At 38.2% G+C, this 26,075-nt stretch overlaps 1 protein-coding gene and 1 long non-coding RNA gene across 2 annotated transcripts; one reads left to right on the plus strand and one right to left on the minus strand.

Moving 5' to 3' along the window:
- The first annotated feature begins 510 nt into the window (after window positions 1-510).
- LOC134174097 (uncharacterized) lies at window positions 511-3,737 on the plus strand. The gene is made up of 2 exons (XR_009968503.1): window positions 511-641; window positions 3,480-3,737. It is a non-coding gene; the product is annotated as an uncharacterized LOC134174097 (long non-coding RNA).
- Window positions 2,913-25,823, minus strand: NOP14 (NOP14 nucleolar protein). Its single transcript, XM_062638705.1, has 18 exons — window positions 25,420-25,823; window positions 23,240-23,374; window positions 22,381-22,522; window positions 21,664-21,809; window positions 21,125-21,262; window positions 19,467-19,589; window positions 18,168-18,299; window positions 16,507-16,807; window positions 15,161-15,291; window positions 14,836-14,921; window positions 13,034-13,169; window positions 10,688-10,789; window positions 9,766-9,919; window positions 6,599-6,758; window positions 5,617-5,764; window positions 4,276-4,394; window positions 3,539-3,694; window positions 2,913-3,209 (listed from the first exon to the last, which is right to left on the minus strand). Exons 1-18 carry the CDS (start codon window positions 25,615-25,617, stop codon window positions 3,110-3,112), a joined length of 2,607 nt encoding a protein of 868 aa, XP_062494689.1. The 5' UTR covers window positions 25,618-25,823; the 3' UTR covers window positions 2,913-3,109.
- Between the last annotated feature and the right edge of the window lie 252 nt (window positions 25,824-26,075).

Here is a 26,075-nt window from a genome sequence, read left to right on the forward strand (position 1 = left end):
TGTTACTGCAGTCAAGCATGTCATAAGAGTCCTGCATGTAAACACACTGCACTGCTTCTAAAACTAGACAGATAGGTCACTGCCTACCCCATCCCTGTGGAAGACCAGCCCAAAACCTTGCAGGTTTTATAAACAGTATAGTAACTTAGAGGTTTGGTTTAGACTACATCTATTAATACTGATTTTTTTATGTCTTGGGTTTTTATTCAAGTAACCCATTACAAATAACCAATCATTTTAACTATGGAAGATGGTACAGTCAACACATTTAGGGCTGAGAATGTACCCACTTAGCTTAGGTGACAAACTCAGAGACCAAAAGCAGCCCATTTCTGGGAAGGTTTGGCCCCTTCAATATATAACAACTCACAGTCCCAAAGTTATGATAAAGCTACCAAATGTTTTATGTCTCAGCTTATCTTTTCCAAATGCCCAGAAAACATGCTAGGAGGAAATCAGCCCTGCAAGGTTCCACGGCTGAACAAGCTGCCTATTAGGAACACCAGCCTCTGCCCAGCAGAGCTCTGTTTCTGCTTCACACCAAACCCCACCTGCTGAGCTCAGGAGCAGCCTCAGGACCTCCATGTAGCAGAAGCTGATGGCAAAGAGAGATGGCTTACACAGAATATGGTTACACCACGGTAGGTGATTAACTTCTGCAAGGCATGACAGAATATCACACTTCACACCAGCTTTCAGCTGACAACCAGAAAACCCAACAAACAAGGAAGCTTTTCATGCTGTCATAAATAATTTATGCAATTTCTAGGTGAACAGTTTTATTGTTACCCTATTCTTTACAGTATTTATATTCAGGATAGCTATTCTCTGGGACAGCTGAAGTTGACAGGTAATTACCTGAACTAAACACAAACCAGTAATTTCTCTTTTCTGGTGTCTGATGGCTTGATTTAGTTACAGAATAGTTTCTTTTTCACTAAGTAACAACAGATTTATAATTGCTAACAGCTGTGTCAAAAGGCCTGTTACAACAATTTCTGGTTTAAGAGCAACAGAGACAAGAGAATAATAATGAATATGATTGTGTTTAAGAAACTCTATGAGAAAGAGTTTGCTGACTCTAAGCTCAAAACCCTTTGCAGTCCAAATGTTCAGACCTTCCTACCACAACATGAGAGCACCACCACTGCCTAGCTACTATGGTAGTTAAGCAATAACAGAACTATTGGACCATAGTGATTATTATTATAGGTAGTCCTGCTTTCCCAGTCATGTTAAATACTCTGTGTTACGCATCGCCATTAGTACCGGGCTTATAATATTAGATCTGATTTTAAGTATTGACAATACAATTTATACAAGTGCATGCAGCAAATTTCATTCAATTTATACAAGGGCATGCAGCAACTTTCATTCCACATGATTTGAAACATGATTTTCAGTCTGGCATCCCAAAACAGGTATGTTAAGTTTCCCTGTCCTTTTTCTTTTTCATCAGCATTGCAAAATATTCCTGTTCATCCTGTTGTCCCTCAAACACTATCATCCCATTTTACTTGTGTCTCTCCCTTATATTTCTCTTACGTCCCTTACTGAGGAGTAACAAGCAGCCGCAAGTGGTATCAAAAATCACTGCCCCAGGATCAAAGTGTAGCTGTCAGCCTCTCTGTGATTTTAATACCCTGCTGGGTAAATCCTCTGAAGCTACTTGCTATTGGAAAAATAAAGTCAGATAAATAAACAATACTATTTTTTTTGACAGTTTATTTGTGCAAAGGAGAAATAATACTGGGGCTAAAACCTTGAACTGAAAGTGCTGATTTATAGCATGAAATAGGAAGTTGCTCCTTCCTCATTATTGCAGTCTTAAGTTCTTGGCTTGAATGTATAAAAAGTTTTGTTTGGGTTTTTTTTTTTTATATATATATTTTTTAAGTAAAAAGTCCACACTGTGTCAAATGGAAATAAACCAGGAGGTATAACTAACTTTCTGAGATACCTTTCAAGTTTCAGATTTTGGAATTCCAGTTACTGATTTTGCAAAGGTTAACTTAAAATTGATTTCTTTTCAGAAGTGTGAATGGTTTTACTTCAGTCTTACTAACTTTTATGTGACATGAGTATGTCCCCAATGTGCGTTTAGTATCCAGCCTATTTTAACACTCAATACAACTGGTTTTGCAAGCAAAAAATGCTGAAAATAATCACACATTACTTTCACTGCTACTAGCACATTAAGATTCAATAAAACCCCTTCAAATAAAGCACATTTCTCTTAAGAACATACATAGACAAACCTTTAACAAGACTTAACTTCCAAAGACGGTTTTGTCATTAGTTTCAATGTAAAGCCTTAAATGTTTCAACTCATCCCCTCCTAGTTTTAGTACTGCTTCCATTCCATTCAAGTCTCATTTGAAAACAAACAGAACAAAGACAACATCTTAAGCCAGTCTGAAACAACAGGCCTACCTGTTAAATTAGATTTACTGACAGGATTTCCCTGTCCACTTCAGACAGCTATGAATACACTGAGGAATCCTAGTTAATCACCCTATTATTAATAATAATAGATTATTAATTCTTAATTATATATTAAGAATTCCAGAGCTGTGCTCAATTCAAAACTTACTGAAGAGATGAATGGACCTACAGCTTTAACAAAGGACTTCAACTTGGAAGCCAGTTCCATTACTCCAATGAATACATGAATTAGAATGTCCTAATGCCACAGACTAATTAAAACATAACTGCTTAAACTGCAAATATACCACTGTGAGAGCTGCCTGCAGTTGTCCAGTATTAAAAAAAAATAATAATAAAAGGTTTCTGCTGTACAACTTTGTGTGAGTATGTAATTCAAGTTAGACTAAAACCTGGTCTCACACACCTCAATTTTGATTATTCATCAAAATATTCTCTATTATTAAAATAAACAGAAGTATACCACATACAAAAGTGATATTTTATTTTCCTTATGAAAACCTGTAGATATTTCCAACACGCAGGTTCACTTTTTCAAACAGATCTGATGATGTTGTCTCCTCAAAAGGAACGCATCCAAAGAATGCAATTAAAATCTGTTCAAAAGCCACAGGATTGGGCTATTTCATATGGCAGTAAAACCAGTTTCCTGCTGTAGTCCCAATTAATTCTTCCCTTTTTTCCTTTTCAATGCTTTCCATTCACCTTCCTGTGTAGAAAGGCTACCAAGAAGTTCTTTCACTTTTCTTTTTCTGGCTGCATCTCTGCAAAACAATCAACATATAAAATATTTCAGAAAGATTGTATTAGGGAAAACAAGTGTAATTATAAAAAGCCCCCCAACTTGTAAATTTCACTCCCACACACTTTTCAATAAAAACATTAAAAAAACACCTGTATATTCTTAAACTAGAGAAATGAAACCGTGAAGTTGAAAACTCTTTAAACCATAACTATTGAAAATGCTTGTTTTCCCCAAATTGTCCGACTGTATTTATTTCAGTATGGTTGATTGTTATTGTCTTGGCACACAGCAAAGAAATGAACACAGAGCAGAACCTCCAAACTGGTGCTGGAACAAAGGCTTCATTACCTCTCCATGATTTCTGAGAGCTGCATTCTAGCCAGAAACTGATTATCTTTCCGAATCTCACGAATGGCTCCTTTCAGTTCACGTTTATGCTTGTGAATCAACTGCTTTCTTTCTTGCTCCTGCTTGCTGCTTCCCTGCTTTCTTCCAAACTCCAAACTGAAAAGAGAACATATGTGTGAGCACAAAACACCTTAACAAACCCAACTTTCTCATGTTTTAAAGGAGCTCCCTATGAATGCTAGCTCAGCATTTTAATTCCCGCATATGACAGCATTAACTTGCAAAAATAAGGAGCTGCCCAATGATCATATTGAAAAACACTCACCAGACCTTCTAACTGCATGTCACCATCATGCAAAGGTCAAGCACACAACATTTACACTTCAATCACCCTATGGACCTTGTATTTTGAAGAAACTAAAAAAGCTACAATAGAAAAATGAAAGATGACTGGAGAAAACTGGAATCACCCAATATATTTCAAGGTTATTTTTGACCCCTGCAGATGAATTCCACAGAAAGAGTCTGATCAGTTACTCAGGGATAAATGTGTACTTGCTTTTTCTTTCCCTCCCTATCACCCAAATAGCTGTTCCCTTGAGATCTGTGCACGAAAATTTAGTGGAAAAAAAAAACAGTTATCTGTTTCATGTCCTCTTTTTCAAATCCTTCGAGCTTGCTGAAAGTCTTAACATTTAAACACACCTTCCCTTTGCACCAAGTGTTGCTTTACTTACACTTTCATAATTCTAGGTGTATACTGTTTCAATGGCACTGGCTTCCTTTTCTCACATATCAGTGGGGTGTAGTGTTTTACTTTGCTCTCCAGCTCTTTCAGAGCACTGTGGTACCATTCCTGAAAATGCAAATCAAATTCCAATTTTAAAAGCATATCAAAGACACAAACTACTGTAAATTGAATCAACAGCAATGTTCTCCCCATATGTTCTTTTTTAGGGTAAAACCACTGCTATTCATTAGGACATTGCTAACACTAAAATGCTGTAAGCTTCCCGGGCTGGGTAAGTGTTAAACATTTTGGAAGTCTATTAAGATGGTATCGCAGACAATAAGAAAGATTTGTAGGTAGTTTTACTTTACCAGAGAAGGAAGCAAGACTAAAGCCAGTCTAACTCCAGCTGCCTTTCAGGGTTATTTTAAGAGTTGTTGTTCATTTTATTTATTTTGATAGCAAAAAATATATGCCATTTTGCATCATTTGCATTACATGTTCTCTAAGGATAACCTATGATGTCTCTTTGAGGAGGACAATTCTGATACATTCAGAAGAGACAGATTAATAACTGGAACCTCATTGCTAGAAGATACACAATTGTCCCATTTCAAGGTAGCTGACTAGGCATCTTTATGTTAGGTTTTCTGATTACCTCATCAATTTAATGCACCCATTTGGCCGTACCAAGATCTTACAGATTCATTACAGAAGTACAAGAGCAACTGCATGACCCGACTACTGTTCTTATAAATTAAGTCACTCATAGAATATTACTTTTATTACAAGCCAAGTGCTGTTCTCTTCAATTAGAGGAGCAAGACAAGATACACAATGAAAAAATACCTTGACTGTAGCAATAGGACAAGGGGTAATGGGTTAAAACTTAAACAGGGGAAGTTCAGGTGAGATATAAAGATGAAGTTCTTCACTATGAGCGTGGTGAGGCACTGGAACAGGTTGCCCAAAGAAGTGGTAAACGGTCCATCCCTGGCAGTGTTCAAGGCCAGGCTGCACAGTCTTGGGTGACATGGTCTAGTTCGAGGTGACCCTGCCCATGGCAGGGGGTTGGAACTGGATGATCTTAAGGTCCTTCCCAACCCAAACCATTCTGTGATTCTATGATTCCTTTCCAACCCAAACCATTCTGTGATGTTATGATTCTCTGCTCTCCTGTTTTTTTTACAGAAACATCACTATGATTTTTGAAGAGCACAAAAGGCAGATGCCTGACCCTTGAAGAAAAATCTCACTGCTTATACTTGGTTTTTGTTTCTTCAAGCACAGATGAAAATCACCAAATTTATCAAACATATCAATTATTTAATTCTTGAGGAACACATACCTGCAATTTTTCAGGATATTCATTCACTGGCACATGCTGTGTAAGAAGAATTCTCACAGGATGCATAATTTCATGGAATGATGGTAAAGACTCATACAGAGTCGCGCATTTTTTAATAAGGTCAAAACACAGGGCTAGACATGACAACCTGTTAATGCACAGAAGAATTAACAACTTCACTTCCAAAAACTAGTGGATTTTCAAATAAAATTAGTAAGTTAACTGAATTTTGGGAATGTTAGCAGCATCTATTATTAAGACTGGCTGACTGAACCAGTTACAAGGCTGTTCCTAGCAGTTAATTCAGACTCAAAATTTCACTTTCCTAAGCAAATACCAAAGAAATCCATCAGCAACAAAGCGTTATGTCAGTGAACAGAGTACAAGCTACTATTGTGTCTTTGCAACTGATGTGGAGTATCAAGTTTCTATACCAGTTCTAAGTGTTCTGGTACTGGTTCTGAAGTTATAAAACATAATGGAAACAGAATTAGTCATTCTGGGTGTGGAGTTTCTTTCTGAACTTCATAACAAAATGCTTACTCATCTCTGAAGTAAGTTACACTGTAACACATGTTCAAGGTGGAAAATGAGGCTGAATACAGCCTTAGCGAACGTGTTTAATTATGGTCTTTCCTAGCTTCAGTGCTTTGTTACTTAACTTACACTTTCTAACAGTGTTTATATATAAATACAGTCATTTCCTGCTGAAGAGCTTGACAGTTCAAAGTACTGAGCACCTCCTCTAACTCTACATCACCAGTTCACAGCTGTACAGATGAGGAATGGAAGGTCTATGCACTCCAACAAGTGCTCTGCAAAACATTCTGGCGAAAGATTAGCAATTTCATATGCTACAGAATAGTACATTAAAAATAAAGCAGAACTACTCACTACTTCTGTTTTTACTCCTAAGGAGCACTGTCACTAAGATTACCCAAAAGACGATCTGGTATTTCTTCTGTTCACATTTCCTACGTACCTGATATGATTCATTTCTGTTCTGCTGGTTTCCTTTAATTTATTTACAATACTCAGTGGCAGCTTTTGCTTCTGCCAACTTTCCAGATCCTTCTTATCACATACCAAAAGCAGTTCTGAATTCTTCCCCGCTGGTGTAAATGGATGCACAACAGTATAGCCTAAAAAATAAGAACAATAATCTTTAAGATGAATTCTAACCATTCTTTCTGAAGGAAGAAAACCAACAACTGTTTCTATGTTTTTAATCGTACTGCCTTAAAGAATACTTTATCAGTATTATGTTACTCTAATAATGAAAAACACTAGAGCATGGGTATAATTACAGAGGATGATCAGGTGGCCAGAGCACCTCCCATACAAGGACAGGCTGAGACCTGGAGTCGCTCAGCCTGGAGAAGAGAAAGCTCCAGGAAGACCTTAGAGCAGCTTCCAGTTTCTAAAGGGGGCCTTCAAGAAAGCTGGAGAGGGACTTCTGACAAGGGCATGTAGTGATAGGACACGGGAGAATAGCTGAAGCTGAAAAAGGGGAGGTTTACATTAGACATTAGGAAAAAATTCTTCCCTGTGAGGGTGGTGAGACTTTGGAACTGGTTGCCCAGTTGAGGATCCAGTGAATACCTGGAAGCGTTCACTGCCAGGTTGAATGCAGCTTTCAGGAACCTGGTCTAGCAGGGGCCCTCAGATACATGCTCTCCCACTCCAGCCAAGTAGTTTTAAAACAAGAGAAGGAAACGCAGAATATATACTGGGGCAGAGCATACAGAAAATGCTTAAGAATCACAGTGCTTCTGATCATAAACTGCTCTGTGAAACACTACTTATAGAGTAACATGAAAGAAGCATCTGAGGAATTTCATGGCTAAGGGAGAAAACCATTTGCAGTCTCTGACGGACTTTTGTTTTAAACAACTTGTTTCCCTTATGTCCTGCAAGCTTGCAATGGAACCTACCTCAAATTCAAACTGAAAGTTAAGATGTTTACATGCTCCAGAACCTGTACACAGCTCTTTACACACAGGCCAGAAGTCAGTAAGTCTAAATAGACATTCATAAGGTTTGAGAACAAAAGTTGTGAGACTATGACACACACATACATATGCAAGATAAGGAACCAAGATATGCAAGTTTTATTATCTGTGAGACTGTAGCAAATCTCACTAACAATTCCATTAGCTGAGGCTATCAACAATGACAATTCCTTCTCACTCCTTCCACCTCCAGCTTTTCTTCTTTTTTAAGGTAATAATTGGGTTTTTTTTAGTCTAAAGCAGACTGTATTGCAGCCTTTTATAAAGTTGTAATCCACATAATTTTTCATGTGAGAAATTTATGGATCAAGCTCAAAATTAAAAAAAATAAGAGCTCTATTTTCTGATTCTACTTAACTGTCAAAATTGAACCCCAAGAAATTTGTTGGTGTGACAGTATATTAATTTTCCATAGAACTGGATGTACGCTCATCTAAAATATTCTGTGTTGACAGCCTAATCACTTTATCAGCGATACTTCCACCATGAACACTTAAAACTATGACTGGATACTTTGTTAACTTCCAATCATCATACTGACTGAAAAATTCTCAAAGAGAACAGCATGCCTTTGACATATCCTTTATCGAGCTTTCCCTCACTACCAGAGACCAACATCATGCACATTTAACTAGTGCAAAATCATTAACAGAATTTCTAAGGAAATTAAAAAACAAAGTTGACCATTATCAGTTACCACTCTGTATTTTAAAATTGTTTCTTATGTGATTCTGCAGAACCCTATATTTTGACTGTATCAAAATCCTTTTGTAGCTCAAACATTCCTAAGAGAGTACACTGAGGAGAAAATACTTTAAGTACTACATAACCCACCCACTCCACAACCTCTTCCCACCTCCATCTAAGAGTTCAGCTGTTGGTGTTCTGAGAATGCAGGGCTCAGCTCTGATACAGCCCAGCTGTGTAACCTTGGCTCATACTTCAGAGGAAACTGCTAAGCTGTAAGAAGCATCTGGGAGAAAGTCTGTAGGGTGCAGCCCATACAAGCTAATAAAGGGGAAACCGCAGTGCCAAGCTTGTTGAGAAAAGGGACTGTTAATAACTCAAGAATTCAAAAGAAAAAACACTCCAGCATGGAAAGGCATAAAAATCCTAAAGTAGGTGAGGAAAGGGGACCTGCAAGACAACCACTCAGTAGTACTGAAGATGTACTGGAACACTGCAGCAACAGAAGCTGAACATTCCTCATCAGACTGATGACTGCCTAGAGAACAGAGGCTCTTCGGGTGTCTTATCAAGAGTGACAAGCATATTCATATAGAGCCTATAGTTCATTACATCCCAGATGTCTTGTGAGTTTGCCAACAAATTGCTGAATTTTTCACTTGAGAATATACTGTTGGCAGAGTCTCTTCCTGCATGCTAAGTGACTCAGAGCGACCCAGACAGAGATACTAACACATGAATTAGTTACTGTGCTCTGCAAAAGCTCCTATTAAGTGAATTATTGTCACTCAACTTGTCAACAAAAAAAGCCCCAGATCTAGAATAACTTTAAAGCTAGAAACAAATCCAAAAGAAAAGGTTGAAGAAAGACTCACAAATAAAAATCATTTGCTAGCATACAGATCGGATGAAAAGATAAGTTTTATTATTCCTGTTGTCTATGCAAGTTACCAAGCTTACAGTTATGTTATAGCACAGACAAGTCCTATTTGTGGGGAAAGCTGCCCACTACAACAAATCCATGTAAAATAAAGGAAAAAAGAAAAATACCAACTTTGTTATATATTTTCCCTCATTTATCTCTGACACAGCTATTAGCTGAAGAGGGAGAGTACCTACGGCATTAGCTGCTGTCTCACTGTAAAGATTCACGGTACTCATTGGGAATCTATTGGAGAATTTCAGAGCATAGCCCAATCACACAGTCTATTCAGAACAGCAATATTATAAAAATACTGCACTGTGGCCAACATGACTTCATTTCCTTTACTCATTCCAGTTGTTTCCTTCCTGCCAACACCACCAGAGGAGCTAGTTCATAATAAGATGCCCAAGGTTGTGTACGGCTAACGTAGCAGATTATTTTTGTCTTTTGTTCAAAACAATACATTCTGTATGAAATACTTTTATTGACTTAAGTTTATTACTCATTTACTCTGAACAAACTTACCCTGGGCCTGTTTTTTGGGTAGAGATATGTGAAGTACTCCAAGAAGAAAACTGATGAGTTCTGGCACAAATCTTCTGGAGAGAGATACATATTCCACGAACAAACAGCATATAAATAGCCCTTTAATGACATCTTGCAATGTTGTGATGCGACACTAAAAGAGAAATAAAAAAAGGCACAAAATGTTTGTCATTAGAAGTCTATCCATCGCCAGTACAGAATCTCCCCAAAAGTATAAATATTAAATAAGCTGTACACATTTAAAATATGTAAAATTACACCCTTTGGACTTAAATGAAAATATTGGCTTTCCCTTGCCCTCACCAGAGTATATGCAGAACTGAGTAAGAAGTCTGTCAAAACTGGTTTAGCCACTAGAAGGTGCTAAACAACAAACAGTAAGATCTTCAGAAATGAACCAAGAAAATGTAAGGCTCAGAGCAACTTGGATTTCTGACAGCAACAGATATAAACAGAGTATTTGGACAGAAAAATAAGGACATATTTTAACTGCACTGCAATGCACTTAGGTAAATTTTCAAAGAAAACAAACTGCCTATTTTTAAGTAAATAGCTTTCTGAAGTAGGAACAAATGCAATATATGGAAGAAAACCCAGTAATGAATGATTTCAGACTGTATTCAGTCTGTTCTATTAGAGTCCTGTACAATTTGCCATATAAGGGATTCTGTGTGACAGCCTGAAAAAATGATTAGATATGGTCTTGTGAGTTGGACTTTACTCTGCAAGGGGTTTGCCCTTTTCCCTTTTTCTTCCAATTACTATCTATGACTACACCAAAACCAAAGCTGCCTTTTCAGTACATACCCAATACATACATTAATGCTAACATTATATTTGGAGTTCTAGGAAGAAACAAGGAAATTAAGTTATATACTGAGATGCAACATCACAGACATACCTTAGTAAGTAGCTGACTCATGTACGTAAAAGCAGGTGTTACAATTGGATGCCAGAAGTCAGAAGTTGGAAACAGCAGAGAGGTAATTTTCAAATAAATAAGCTGAAAACACAAAAGGAGAAAAAATACAGTTAAGCCATTATTCCCAGGACCTTGAATTTCCACATCTGTAACTGACGTATGAGTAACTGCTACATAATAGTCTAAAAATACTACAATATATGCAATTTTGAGAAATCTGATACGTGACTTATTGAGACGACTATTTAAGTTACATGAGAAAACTAAATACTCAGTATAGGTCTAACACTGCATTAATTTAACAGGGCAGCTGAAAGAACAGCTGAGAGGGAACTATGCCTCAACCCCATTCACTTCCTGAGAAAATCTGACTCTCTTCAGCCCACCACCATGACACTCTCATGCCTCAAACACGAGCAAGTGGCCACACAGGACCTGTGACACCTTTCAACGGCTCCTCAACACAGAGACCATTAAGTAACCAGGATCCTTACATACTAGCACACATCAAACAACAGCAGTTGGAGCCAAAAGAACTAAACAGTGATCAGAGACTAATTCTGGAAATTATCTAAGTGGGTATTTACATAGTAAGCTAGACGCAAGGAAAGTTTTATTGTTTCAGCTCTGCAAATTTCAGATTAGATTAACAGCAGGCTGTCCTGGGTTCAGCAGTAGCAGTCATTTTTCTCCTTCTTAGTAGCTGGTGCAGCGCTGTGTTTTTGACTTTCAGCCTGGGAACAGCGCTGATAACAACGATGTTTCAGTTGCTGCTTAGTAATGTTTGGTCTGACCAAGGACTTTCTGAGTCTCATGCTCTGCCAGGGAGGAGGGGAAAGCTGAGAGGAAGCAGAGACAGGACACCTGACCCAAACTAGCCAAAGAGGTATTCCATACCACAGCACGTCATGCCCACTATATAAAGTGGGGGCAGTTACCTGGAAGGTTGGGCTGGGTATTGGTCGGTGGGTGGTAAGCGGTTGTATTCTCTTCCCTTGTTAATTCCCTTATCATTATTATTATTGGTGGTAGCAGCAGTGATTTGTGTTATACCTTAGTTACTGGGCTGTTCTTATCTCAACCCGTGGGAGTTACATTCTTTCGATTTTCATCCCCATCCCTCTGGGAGCGGAGGAGGGGCGGGGGAGGAAGGCAGGGAGTGAGCGAGCAGGCTGCATGGCAGCTGGGCTTAAACCACAACACAGGCACACACACCTACTAACACAGCTGGTCTAAGAAGCATCCATTCGAACAAGTTAATTGAGAATAGGAGAGTGATATAATTCTACCCTAAAAGATAATGATGGCTTGAAACCTGGGGAAGTCCACTGAAGGGAATGGAAGCCAGAGGTGTGACTGGTGGCATAAGGGTGACAGTGGCAAAATAAAAATAGAAGTTAAAAGCTCACTACAACACATTTCCTGCAAAATCCAAAAACATCCTGAATAAAGACTCTTCAAAAGAACTCAATATAAACATTTTCCAAGCTGCAAGAACCAAATCTTCTAAGTAAATCCTTCAGTCTTATTTTCCTTAATTAGTTTAATTCTACCATTAGGTACCACTGCTTCATCAAGCTGGGAAACAGAAAACAAGTAGCTCCCTTTGGATTACTGACTTACAGTTTGTCTTCAAAACTTTTAGAACAATAAACAAACAACTCATTTTCCGTATGCTCCATTCTGTAATTCCCTAACAGCCATATACCCAGATACTGAAAAAGGAGTCTGTTCACATTTAGCATGGCCACTGACTTTTGGAATGGTACTAATATAAAAAAAAAAAAGTCAAATCTCTCCGAGTTATTGATTTAGTAATTATCACATAAAAAGTGCCAAGAAATGTTATTTTTATACTCATAACATATCTTGTTATTTTTATTAACCTAGGAGATAAAGCACTTATCTACAGCACTTATTTGCACTTAACACAATTAAAGAAAATAAGACGTAACTGACAACGTCACTTTTTCCTATAACTACCCAATTGAGTTTCATCAGGAAAACAAAGAACGTTCTGCTGTGAATACTGGAGTGGCAATTTTAAGCTATTTTTCCCCTTATTAATATTGGAGCCACACTTCTATTCTGAAGAGTGTGAGCGTGGTGGTTTGTTTCTTAGGGTTTTTCTGTTGTTGTTGTTGTGGGCATTTTTGTTACAACTTATCTCCAGCAAGGCCATTAAAAATACTGAGAAACTAAAATATCATAGATGCTAATCATTCATTATATACTTTGAGATATAAAACTCAATTTTATGTCTTCTCACATTTACTGTACTAATGGAAAGAACAAGAGCTTTTTCTAGTGGTATGCATTTGTTACCGTGTCCAAGCCTGGAAATGTTGCACGGCCTTTGACTTCAATTACTTCTTCCATATCATGTGCAGCATCTCGAAGGATAAACTTAATACTGTCACTGGCTGCCTCAGGAAACATCTGGCAAAGACTGTACAATGGCCTAGTAACAAGAAATGTAAGTCAGAATCAAGTTACACCATTGATATTAATTAAGACCTCATTTTTAGGCACCTGTAGGAAGATTTCTTGTGTTCCATCTACATTACAAAAACAACAAATTCCCTGAAATTATTCTTTTTTAGAAAGGTTCATTCCAACACAAACCATTCTATGATTCTTATTGTAATGCTTCTAGTTTACAGAGACATGTATTTTTTCACTGGGCCTTGTGAGAAGATCTTTATTTTGTTTTCTAAATCTTAAATTAAAAAAAAAAATATTAAGAACATTAAAATACATTCCCAAATCGTCTGTTATGGTTAAAACATATCCTCCTGCATCTCCTAACTCTACATTTTGCTGCGCTTATGCATGCTGGCACATATTAGGCAGCCCATTACTCTAAATACTCTTAGATAATGTCAAACAACATGTGAAGCAGCAATGTGGTTAGCAAAATTGTTACTTAAAACAAGCAAAAAATCCCCACAAAGTTAGGTCAGCTCCTGGCCTATGGTTAGTGCCTACAGGGAGATGCAGGCAGGAGGCTGCATCTGTTTGTTAGTTTTTCCAGTATTTTCAGTTAAAAATGTCTGCAGTGATATTAATAAATCCCAGTTCTAGAAAACAATCAAAATGTGTTTACAGTTTTTCGTAAGGCCGCAGCATGTGTGACAGTATCAACGGGTCAGTGCTCCTGCTGACGAACGCGACACAGCAATGAATGTGGAAGCTACGCACAACACGTTTTTAAGAACTTGTTTACTTCAGCATGAAATAAAAAACATATGCTGAAAACTACATACAAATAACTCACTGAAAGAAAGCTGATTAGCCTGAAAAGGCAAGATAGCAATCACAGACTAATTTTGGTTGGAAAGGATCTCTGGAGATCGTTCTACGCAACTCAAACTCAAGCTCAAACCAAGGCTAACGTCAAAGCTGGATCAGGTTGCTCATGGGTTTGTTGAGTTTTGTGTATCTTCAAGGGTGGAGATTTCACAGCCTCTCTGGGAAACTTGTTTTAATATTCTGCACCTTTGCTATGGAGGTTTTTTTCCCTGTATCTAATCGGAATCTCCCTTGTTGCAGCCTGTGTCCACTGACTCTTGTCCTCTGTTACAACTCAAGACAAATCTGGCTCTCTTGTCACTGTAACTGCCTGGAAGGTATTTGAAGACAACAATGCCGAATTGAAAGCCTCCTGCAAAGTGTTTATTTGGAACTTTTACATTAGCTTACTGTAATACTCTTTAATTCCATTTTAATCTAGTTCCCCAAATGAGTTCACAGAATGGAAACCAATGGAAAAACCAAAGATTGCAAAGGGAACTGCACACTACCACTGCAAAGCCCAAAACCCTTATTCAGCAGTGCAGATTTCATGCACAGAAGCTTGCATGCATACATGGTATTATTTATCCACTACCCATGAAAAGCTTTTTGCAGATCAAAAATTACACTGAGGTTTTCAAAATGTCTTGGTACAATTAATAGCTCAAGTAACATGTGAAACAAAGTTAAAATACGACAGAACTGGAGAGTTACCAGTTGCCTGCAATCCCTACCAGACTACTCAGAGCAAACAACATGCTAAATGCTTTGTCCTGTGTAGCTTTTCTGTTTAAATCATAAAGGAGCAAAAGTCCAAAGGATTTATTACTTACAGGACCAGTTTGTCAATGGTTCTGAGCTCTGGTAAATCCAGAGTTGCTAACTCCCCGATATACTCCAAAAGGAAGCCAAACAATTTCTGCAAGAAGCGTTTAATATGTTAAATTAGTTTTTTTTTCTTCATTGTACATATTCTTAAAGAGCACAAAAGAACAGCGAGAAAGAAGTTAAAATATGAAGAGTAGTATGCTGATTCTACTACTATTCACAATACAGAAGCATGTATGTTTTATTCTGCTCCCTGAGTATTTACTAAACTTACTCTGGAATTCAAAGTTAATTTTTATGTTTAAAACAAAACATAACAAACCCCCATACTTCCAGCTTTGCTCTGTTTCCCACTGCAAGGCTTGGATGATTGCATTTCTGAATTCTCTCCACTATTATAAGCTGTTGTTCTATTTTTCTTCCAGCCAATAAAGACTTAAATGTCTCATAGGACTCAGGAACTAGAAAATAAAAACAAAAATTGAGCAGGGAAAAATATCAAACTTTGCATACTGAATTCAACAACTAACAAATTTCCAATTCTAAAATGTCATTATTCAGAAAAGATACAATGCAGCTTTTAAATTAATTACCATTTAAACACTAATAAGCTATCAGCATATATGTAACAGTATATATACAAATATAAGTCAATAAACAATGCAAATGTTTTTCAACAAATAACATTCCATTCATCCTTGAAATTTAAAGGAAAATTTACCATAAGATCTATGCTTTAATCCATACCTAACTAGCTTCTGTAGGCAGAGTATTAAAAGAAACTCGCCATTATTTAAGCAAACAAACCCAACCAAACAGCCCCTCCCCCCAAAAAAAACCCCAACGAACCAAACCAACCAACTAAAAACCAACCCAACCCTGGCATATATTTAGTCTTTTGCAGAAGTCCACACACTACAAAACATCCTAACTGGTTCAGTTTTTGAGTTAATGTGACTGCTCTCTGGTTAAAGCCAAACCTGAATGCAATTTAATAGGCTTTGTGTAATAAGTTATCTCTTTCTGATGGAAAAATGCAATTAAGGAAGTTGTTTGGAAGGTTGTTTAATCTTGCAACAGATACTTTTGTTAGAGAAATCTACACTAGGACAATAGTTACATGCATTATGTACTTAATATTAACAGATGTTTTGTATACTACTTCATACGCGCCTTCTCCTTCCTCCTAGCCACAAACCCAAAAGGAGGCAGACTTTGAGCGTCTCTTAACACCACCACTGTTACTACAGAGATTAAACCTCAAAATCCTGCTTCTCCCAAGCATCTTCTCTGACAAAAATATCAAACAGGAGTGAAAGTAACCTTTTCTCATTTAAGTATAGATAGTAGAATACTATTCTGGCTTCCCTTATACAAAACACTTGCAACTTTGGTTTGGATGTATTCACAAAGGAGTAAAGGTCTTTTTTCTCCCCAATATTTATTTTTTATAAGGCTGCCTGGAGGAGCAGGAACAGCACTGGATGAAAGAGATCTGGTTCCCACTGCTCAAAGCATAACTAGGGCTGATCACTAAGAATAACAGCTTCTGGCTACACTTAGAATAACAGAAGACAACTGGTAAGCAAAACTTCACTGAACATAAATACATTAAGATCCTACATGGCAGAGACTGGTTATAACCCCCCCTTAAACAGGATCAGTCCTTTGCTTACCAGCAAATATATAGGGAAGCTCTGATTTGGCAGCTTTCATTTTTGGATCTTGTTCCTCCACATTCTGTGATTTGTTTTCATTTATTTTGTGTTTCTTCTGTTCTGTATTCCCTGCAGCTTCTTCTTCACTCCCAAGGTCAGATTCAAGATCAGAGTGGCTATCTGCAGCAACATCCTCCTCATCTTCATCAGATTCTTCCTCACTTTCCTCTTCATTCTCATCCTCTTCCTTTCCATCTTCCTCTTCTTCCTCCTCTTGTTTTTCCTCTTCCTCCTGATTTTCAATATTAATTTTTCCATCCTGTAAGCAGAGAAAGTAAGCCAATTAAAACACTGATAAAGTGACAGCACCTCACCAGAATCACCATCCAAAGCTATCATTACATACACATGAACAGAACTTGAGCCCTGCTACCCCTGACCAAGCAGTGCCAGTCAAGATGGATTTTAAGGAGAGAACATGCATATAGATATAAGAATAGTAGGGTATTTCCAATAAGCTGTAAGAAAGTAGAACAGGAGGCAGTGTATGAGGACCAGAATAATCAACATGAAAGTAAAACCTGACACATGATATGAAAAACAAAAATCAACATCACTTACAGAAGCATTCTTTGTTCAAAAAGCATATTAAATTCTATGTGTTAAAATAATTTACCAGATAAATATTTGTTCCCATCCTTATCTTATTAATCATCAGTTTCAAATCACATATACAAATTTATTCTCCCCTTCGAGTGCAGCAGCAGTTCCCTTGCTACTTACATGTGAGAGGATCAGAGGATGAGTATATGCGCACATGTGCATTAGAGTCAGGGTGACTACATCATAGAATTGTTAGGGTTGGAAAGGACCTTAAGATCATCTAGTTCCAACCCCCCTGACATGGGCAGGGACACCTCACACTAAACCGTATCACCCAAGGCCTCGTCCAACCTGGTCGTGAACACTGCCAGGGATGGAGCATTCACAACCTCCCTGGGCAACCCATTCCAGTGCCTCACCACCCTAACAGGAAAGAATTTCCTTCTTATATCCAACCTAAATTTCCCCTGTTTAAGTTTTAACCTGTTACCCCTTGTCCTGTCACTACAGTCCCTAATGAAGAGTCCCTCCGCAGCATCCCTATAATCATCTTTAAGATTATATTGCTCTGCCGCCTCAATCAAAGCTACTTCACAGGGGAAGGGTTTTTTCAGAAACACACTTATCCTTAGGCTGAAATTTGGTGGAAGCTGTATCAAATACAGCAGTAATTAAACTTTTGGCCACCAAATACAATAAAGACATCTATAAAGTGCAGCAAGTTCAGCAGAAAGCCACCAAGATTGTTGGGGGGCTGGGGCACTGCCCTGTGAGAGGCAGAGCTGGGCTTAGTCTGCCTGGACCAAATAACCACCTTTCAGTGCTTACAGGGGAGACCACTGGGAAGGTAGAGCAACACTCTTCATCACAGTTCACAGCAGAAGGAGAAGCAACAGGCCTAAGCTGAAGCAAGAGATTTTCCAAGAACATACTAGATAAAGCCCTGAGCAAACTGGTGATTTCACAGTTAACCCTGCTTTGAGCAGGAGGCTGGACTACAGTTTTCCACAGAGGTTGCTTCCAAACTGATTTTCCTACCTTCTTGTCAGAGCTTTAAATGAAATTTTAAACCTTACCTTGTAAGACAATAGATGTCTGTCATCTTTATCCAGAATAAAGCCATCAGCTAGATCATCAGCTGACACGTGGCTGGGTTTCTTTTTATTCTCTTGTTCATCTATTCCATGCATTCGACGTAGTCTATCTGCCTATGTTTTAAAAGACACACCACACACAGATGTGAGCCATCAATCAGGTAACTACATCAGAATGGAAGATCCCTCAAATACTACAGCTAGGAAAATCAAAGGAAAAATGTTAACTGGAATTACCCAACAAGTGGATGAACAGAAAAATCAGCAACTTGAGAACTTATGGGCAAAAGCTGATGATTCCTTATTTTTTTGTGGGGAGTGCAATCTGATAAGAGCACAGAATTAACTGTATTATCTTCTGTGGAAGGCTTTAAAACTGGGTTTACCAGAACCATTATGTTCTCTTGGTTAGAATTTATCTGTTTTGCTTATGAGACAATGCACCAATACTAGAAAATGTAAGCTTCTAAGGTGTTTTATGATTCTTCAGTGTTTATCTGTGTTTCCCATACGTGTAACAAATTTGTAGTAAACACAACCACATCCTAAGATTTTTAAGATGTGCTAAATTTTTAAATAGACTCAATGAGCAATATCTGAAGCAATAATTTACAAAAGGATTTCCACCTGGGCAACCAGACAGACTGTGTATCACACAAGATGACAAGAACAGAAAAGAAAATAAATCCTGCTTTCTGTTCTGCTACTATGTACTGAGCTATTCTGAGGTAACCTGAAGGTACTGGATCCCTGCAGTCCTCAATGTGTTCCAATAAAAAGTAAAAACAGGAGAGCAACATTTACTAAATTAGTCAACCTTTCCATAAGACCTGGAGCTCCATGTAATAGAAGGAGCATGCAACATTTCCCATGAGAAGCCTATTCCTCTGCAAAGCAAAGCTATATACATGCTACTGCTGGAAGACTCTCACAACACCAGAAGAAAACAATAAATGACTTGCCAGTGCAGTAATTCAACTGCTGTGCAACATGATACTCCCTTTACTGATTTAGAAGCACCTCTCAACTCTGAATAATTTAAAAGATTTAAAGGCAAACGGAAGAAAGATCAACTCATGCCATAAACCTCAACAGTCACGTACCAAGTCTATGTTTTTTTGTTGTAGTATCAGATTGCAACCAAAGTACAAACAGAAGATTTCCTGAATTCACCCCCTCTGACGAACTGCACCTTAGTAGAGCCATTTTCAATCTAAGGTCATGCAATGGTCACTCCCAAAAGACAGGCCACAAAACAATCTAAAACCATAACTGGTGTACCTCCAGCTTCTGGAGTCGTGCCTGCTCTTCTTTTGCCAATTCTTCTTCTGTCTTCATTCTTTCTGAAGGTTTTGCTTTCATCTCGAATCCAAGTTCTCGAACAATCATATCATATTCATCAGGCTAAAGGAATATTTATGTAATTGTTTATTATCTTAAGTTTTATTATTCTGCTTTGCAGCCACCCCTCTGCCATACTAACAGTTAAGAAATGATTGTTAAGGTATAAGAAAAAGACCATTTCCAAAGAAAACTGCAAGAATATTTAACTCTGTAGTAGACAAGGAATGGTATGAACACTTGAATGGAAATTCTCAGGAATTTTCCCCTCCTTATTTAAGTTACTCACAACAGAAAAACTTACGAATAGTATCCTTAAACAAAAAACTGGTTTAGTTATTAATTGAAAAACTTTAAAATATTGTTTATTAATAAAATGCTATTTCTCAAAAGGCAGCTGGAATTAATAAATTTGTAGCTTACATTTCACTTTATACTGTCAGACATGAGCTAAGCCTTTATTACTTCAGTTACACAGATGTCTATCTTAAAGAAAACAGAAAGGGATGCTTATATTCAGGTTTTTTCCTAACTGGGAAGACAGTCACTAGCAGAGATTACCCTAGACCTGTGAATAGGGAATTCTTAATAGCTGCTTAAGTCACTAAACCATGCAGCTTCTCTGAAATTCAGTCCTAGGAATTGTTCTTACACACAACTAAGTAATTTTCTCCAATTCAACATTAATGTTATAAAGCACTACTAATTCACACTTTGCATCCTTGATAACTCCTAAACTGGATCCACACACATGAAGTAAAGCAATCTTATCTTCCTTTTTAGCAAATTATGACAAAGTTTTCGTCCAGATAGCACATTACCAACATATTAAGAGTATTCAATATGTTATGAAACATCTTAAAACCAAAAATCAATATATCAAAATATCAGCTTTTGATCCAGTATCTTCTATCCCTTATCTGAAATCAGCTTTAACATAGGATCAGTTCATTAGTTTGATTTTCAAAACCTGAATTCTGTTGTCAAGGAATAAATGGAAATTCACAAATGTTCTGCAATATAATTCAAAATTTCTACAAGAAAAAAAAATAAATTGTGCATGACAACACCTGTTCTTAGATTTAAAAGTTCATTTCCCTTATTATAAAATACCAACGATAGGAAAAGCCTTGAGACCATAACGTATATATTTAAAAGTGATTTTTTTTTGTTCCCTTCTTGTAGATGCAGTACTCAATTTACAACAAGGAAACGTTTGTTGCCAAAACAGAGATGTTTTATCCAAGGAACACTGCAAAGGCATTAAAACTAAGTCAACATTCTCAACAAGTTTTGTTCTTCAAGAAAATGTTTTGCTGTACAAATAAGCTGTAGCCAACACTGTTGTTCAGCCTGCAACCCCTCTCTTAATAAAAGCAATAAAGCAATAGGTAGTTAAAATCAGATGAAACAGATAAACCAACCCCCTACATTCCTCCAACTAACCAATCTGCCCAAAACTGTAGCCTTCTTTCAACGTGAATAGTAGGCAACATTCTATTTTACAAAGTGATGAACTTCGCCTTACACTTCAGCCACTGTGAGGTAAAACCACAAGTTATTACAACAAAAAAAAACCAGCCAAACCAAAACCTTACCTTGGGTTTTTCTGCTTCTTTGTCCTTTCTCTCTGACTTTGGAGTTTTGTGGGCAATAAGGGTTTGTATTTCCTTCCAGTCTTTGTCAAGCTTTTCTGTGAGTTCTAATGCACTTTCTCTCCGAGTTTGCCTCTCTTGCTAGGGAAAAGAAAATAAAAAGCCAAACCAAATGCACCAGTTATGTTCAGATGGACATGACATGGTATCTGCAGTGTAAAGCCAAAACGCCACCTTTAGCAAATGAAAAATTTTAAATATTTAACATTTATTTTAAAGGTGTACATATTCATTGCAAAAGATGCAGTACAGTGTTACGCCGTATGGCACAACGGTTGTCTACAGCAAAGAAGGGGAGATCTGGGGATACAAAAGAATGGCAGATATTCAGTGCATATCTTAAAATACCTACAAAGTCAGAATGACTTATTCAAGGAGCTTGGACTCTTCTCCTAGACATCTATCTCCTTGTCTTCTATGCAAAACCAAATTGTGACAGTTTCTTAATCCTGTTCATTTATACATCAGGGCTAAAAACTCACCTTTTCTTGTTTAGACTTGGCTATCATCTCTTCGATGAGTTCCTTCCTAGATTTAGGTTTCTCCTCCTCTTCATCTTGCTGCCCACTTGGTGCTTTTTTACGAAGGAGGCCTCCACCCCCTCCAAAGTGAGCAGCAGTTAATTCAGCTGAGAAAAAAAACAACAACATAGGAGATTGTGAATCCTTTCAAATCCATACATGAGTGCTGGAGTGCTGCTGGGACAGTATCTCCCTATTCTTTGAGAATGGGAGCAATTAAAACTACTGCATCAATGATGTACTACTTCCATCCCGATGGGAATGGTCATACCAAAAGAGTTTGATGGTAGACACATAATTTACAGTGACAAACATTTTGTATGAGACAGGCATATGGGGGTTTTTCCTCAATATTTTTACTAGCATTTAGGTACAGAGGAACAAGATAGCAATCAGAGAACTTACACACCATATTTTGGCTAAAGGGCTTGAAATACAAGTACTTATGTATGCTGAAAAGCTCACAAATGGAAGAACCTTGCCAGGTAAGGAGTTACAACTTACCATCTGCTAAAATCCAGAGAGCTGTTCTGTGTGTGATTAAGAAGAAATCAAACCTGTCTTATACATCCCAAGCAATTACGTAATATTCTTTCTCACTGAAAGATAGTGCTGAACAAATCATGTACAGATATCAACAATAAAACCAGCAGGTGGGTATTAGCTGACATATCTTACCTGACAGTGCTCCTCTTTCTTCTGTGTCACTGTCACTATCAACAATATCATTTAGTTTTTCAATTTCTGCCAAAGACTGGCCGTAATGAGTCAGTTCCTCATCCTCATTAAGATTATAGATACTCTTCTTTCCATAATTTTGCTAAGAATAGTAAAAAAACCCAATTAAATAACAAAAGATTTTTAGTTCCCAGGCAACAAAACAAGAAAGCCTGTATTTTTAATGCTAGTTGAAGAGATTCATATTCCCGTATTTTGCTGGAACACTACCAGACCAACGCTTTCATTTTAAATACATGAAGAGAAGGAGTACGATATCTCACTCTACTTGTACATCAGTATAAGAAACTTTAGTCTATATAAATTATCAGTAGAATAAGATATTGCACTGCTCAATTCAAGAGATTAAGTATGATGAGGCAGAAAGAACACTACTGCACATAAAATTCACATTACAGAATGATAGCAGGAATCCTAGTCAGCAAATGAAAAGGCTGCTGTTCAACAGCTGTAATAGAATCCCAGTGTGTACCTGACGGTGGTTGTGTTTTCCTAATTCAATTCTCAAATCATAGTAATCAAAGCAGTCAAAGAAATCCAGGCAATCAATGAATCTGCTTAAAACTGGCTTTCTTGCCTATCAGAAGTTTCTGCTTCAAGAAGCTGTTTTGTAAAACCCAAAAGTTTTCATGAAAAATTTGATTCCCACAAAAACCTGCTTTTCATAAAAGTTTCAGACATATAAAATAATAAGAAAGGATCACCCCACAGCCCACCCTGTTAAGGGGGACCCAACCTCAAAAGCCAAGTGTTTATTGCGGCTTTGGTTTGTTATTCCTTTTTAATTCCTATATTTTACCTGTCTTTCCAAAGTGAACCGTCTGATCATCTTTTCCTCTGGACTTATTTTGGTGTTATATTCACCAAAACGTTTATCTTTAAACACATTTGTCTTTTCCCTTTCTTTATATTCTTTCAGTAATGTTTGGGTGCGCTAGAAGGAAAAAAAATGAAAGAAGGAAGATTAAAAAAAAAGGAGATCAAGTTAAAAGACAGAAAGAATACCTACTTTCAAAGCTAAGACCCAAAAAAGGCTCCACGTTACCCTGGCAAGAATCTAATTTATCAGAATGCAATGAAAGAGAAGAAAAAAAAATGAGAAGAGATGGGAAGCTCATATAATATATTCAGAGTCATTAAGCTGTCTTCTAAACTGACCATATGAAGATAAAATATGGTACACTATCTCACCTTTATTTTATCACATATAAAACCTCTGCATTGCCACTGAGGAATTCTAATTTGTCTGAAGCTCAGTGTCCAAGAATAACAGTAAAGAAAGCAAACAAGCCCCAGTATCAGCTGAATCTCCTTCAGTCTTGTCAGCTAAGATGTATAAAACCCCAAGTAGGTACCTACATTTAGCTGTCTGCTTTAGTGTTGAGCACCAGGAAAGTGGTAAAAGGAAGTTTAGCAAACCTATATGAGGTATTATGTGCTGTACTTATGGTGCAGGTAAGGAAACAGGTTTACTTTGCAATGCCAGTGATTTAACTCATGGCAAGCATCTGCTTTATTTCTATTAAAGCCCCAAGACCTTAAAACATGATATTGAACATCCATGAAATTTTCTAAAATCTGAACAAACAGTAATGAAGACTGAAAGCTAATTTATAACTTCATGCTGAAGATAATACATAGTTTCTAAAGGAAGAAAATGCTGGCTGTGTTTAGCCTGGAAAAAAAACAACCCTCCATGTTTATTTAAAACACATTAACTGAACTTTACAGAGAGGTACTGTTGCTATTCATATTAGCACGAACTCAGAAACTGCTCCACTAAAGGAAAAGGCTAAGTTTCCTAAAACAGATCTCTGCAGCCTCACTGAGCATTCACAACTTTCACATGCTGCTGTAAGTGACACCAGGACTCGGGTTTCAGCTACCACTGTGTCAGTTCTACCTGGCATTTACTTCTTCCACAGAACAGACCAATTATCATGCAGCTTAAACACTGTGCCTGAGCTTTAATACCTCTTAATACCTGGGATACAGGAAAGCATTTTTTTGTTTATCACTGATAAAATATTTAATGCATGCAAAAATGATAAACCCAATTCCCTTTTGCTACACTACTTTGAAAAATGAGCTTCTCCTTTTAGTAGGTGCTTTAAATTCTGTTCAACAGTTTGCACGTAACATGTCAGAGAGAACCTCAGGGGCACACTTTCAAATCATGCTTTTTTCAGCCTTAATAAAATTGACAGAGGCTTTAACTTCTTTCTGGTTTGTCTCAAGGGAGAGATCATAAAAAATTCCAGTGCTTCACTCAAGGACAAGGTAGGCTGCCGGAATCCCAGATATGTAGTATGACATAATGTGCTCCCTTATGCATTACAGATTGGGCCAGGTAGCTAGTGATGTCAAGCAGATAAAGAGGCAATTGTAATAGGGTATAGATGGAAGACAGATTTACTCCCTTAAGTTGTATGATCATTCTAATGAGAACAAAGAGCACAGATCATTATTTTGCATTGCAACATAGCTCTACAACATTATTTAACCAGTGCACAAAAAGTCAACTGCATGCTTCCCAAATCAATAGTAGTTTCTCTGTATCTACACATCTCTCACTGTGTTCAGACCTTAGTGCCCTTTCAAACTTTCACTATTACAGCAACACTATACCACTGTAAGAATTTTAACATCCTGAAGTGACCAAAACTGACCAACATTATGAACACTGACAACCACCTGCACTCTGGTCTGGTATCTTCCTGCATACATGTGCCATTGTGGTCTGGGTAACTTGAAAACAGAAACATTCCCACACATGCCATAAGGGAGACTTCCACTACTGAACCTTGTGAATCACACTGGAGAGAGACATTTTCAACTGGCTCTCCAACACCGTCTGCTCAATGTGCACAACAGAAGCAGCCTCTCATATGACCCGAGATAGCTCCAGGCTTGTAACCTCCCCAGCACAGATACACCCACAGATACCATACTTCTTTCCAACTTCTGATGCCCTCTTACCTTCTTGATGGCCTTGGACCGTGAGACACCAGGCAGTCCCACATCATTCTTGGTCTTCCTCCCCAAGATGTTAAACTTCTGCCTATTGACTTTCACCTCGAAGGGGTTACTCTTGACCATAGCCATAGCTGACTTCACAGGGCCCTTGGCTGTGGAAGGCGCTGAAACCTTTCGCTTCCGCTTAGATGCCTTCCCCATTTTGGGCCTGGCTGCCGGCGGACGCGTGTGGGGAAGGAGAGACTCGGTACTCAGCGTGCGGGGACAGGGCCGGAGGTGCAAACGGGGACAACAAAATGGCGCCAGGGGTGGGCAAAACCCCACCAAATACCCCTCGGACCAGACTACTTCCCTCTGACACGGGGCTGAGTCGTACAAGAGCTCCCCTAAAGCCCCGTCAGAGCCGGCGGAGGGGAGGGAACGAAGGGCGGGCAGCACTCCCCGTACCCCGGCGTGCCCCGGCAGCACCACACCTCTCGCGAGATTGATTCACCCAACCATCGCGCAAGTTGGTGCTCTTCTCCCCTCCCGCTTTGGGACGTGCCGGGAGGGGAAGCCTGGAAGCGTTTAATGCACTACATATCCCAGCAAGCAGAGCGCGGCGTGCGCCGGGGGCACCGTTGTGGTGCCGCGCAAGGCCCAATGGGAGCTGTAGTTCT

Source organism: Pezoporus occidentalis, unplaced genomic scaffold (assembly GCF_034315485.1).
Source record: "Pezoporus occidentalis ecotype Australia unplaced genomic scaffold, CSIRO_AGI_Poc_V1 ctg58, whole genome shotgun sequence".
NCBI classification, from domain to species: Eukaryota; Metazoa; Chordata; class Aves; order Psittaciformes; family Psittacidae; genus Pezoporus; species Pezoporus occidentalis.

Coding starts and splice junctions, on each gene's coding strand:
- NOP14 (XM_062638705.1), bottom strand. CDS start 25,617: ATGGGGAAGGCATCTAAGCGGAAGCGAAAGGTTTCAGCGCCTTCCACA. Junction 22,523..23,239: donor GGTTCACTTTGGAAAGACAG/GTAAAATATAGG, acceptor TACTATTCTTAG/CAAAATTATGGAAAGAAGAG. Junction 10,790..13,033: donor CATTTCCAGGCTTGGACACG/GTAACAAATGCA, acceptor TTGTGTTTTCAG/CTTATTTATTTGAAAATTAC.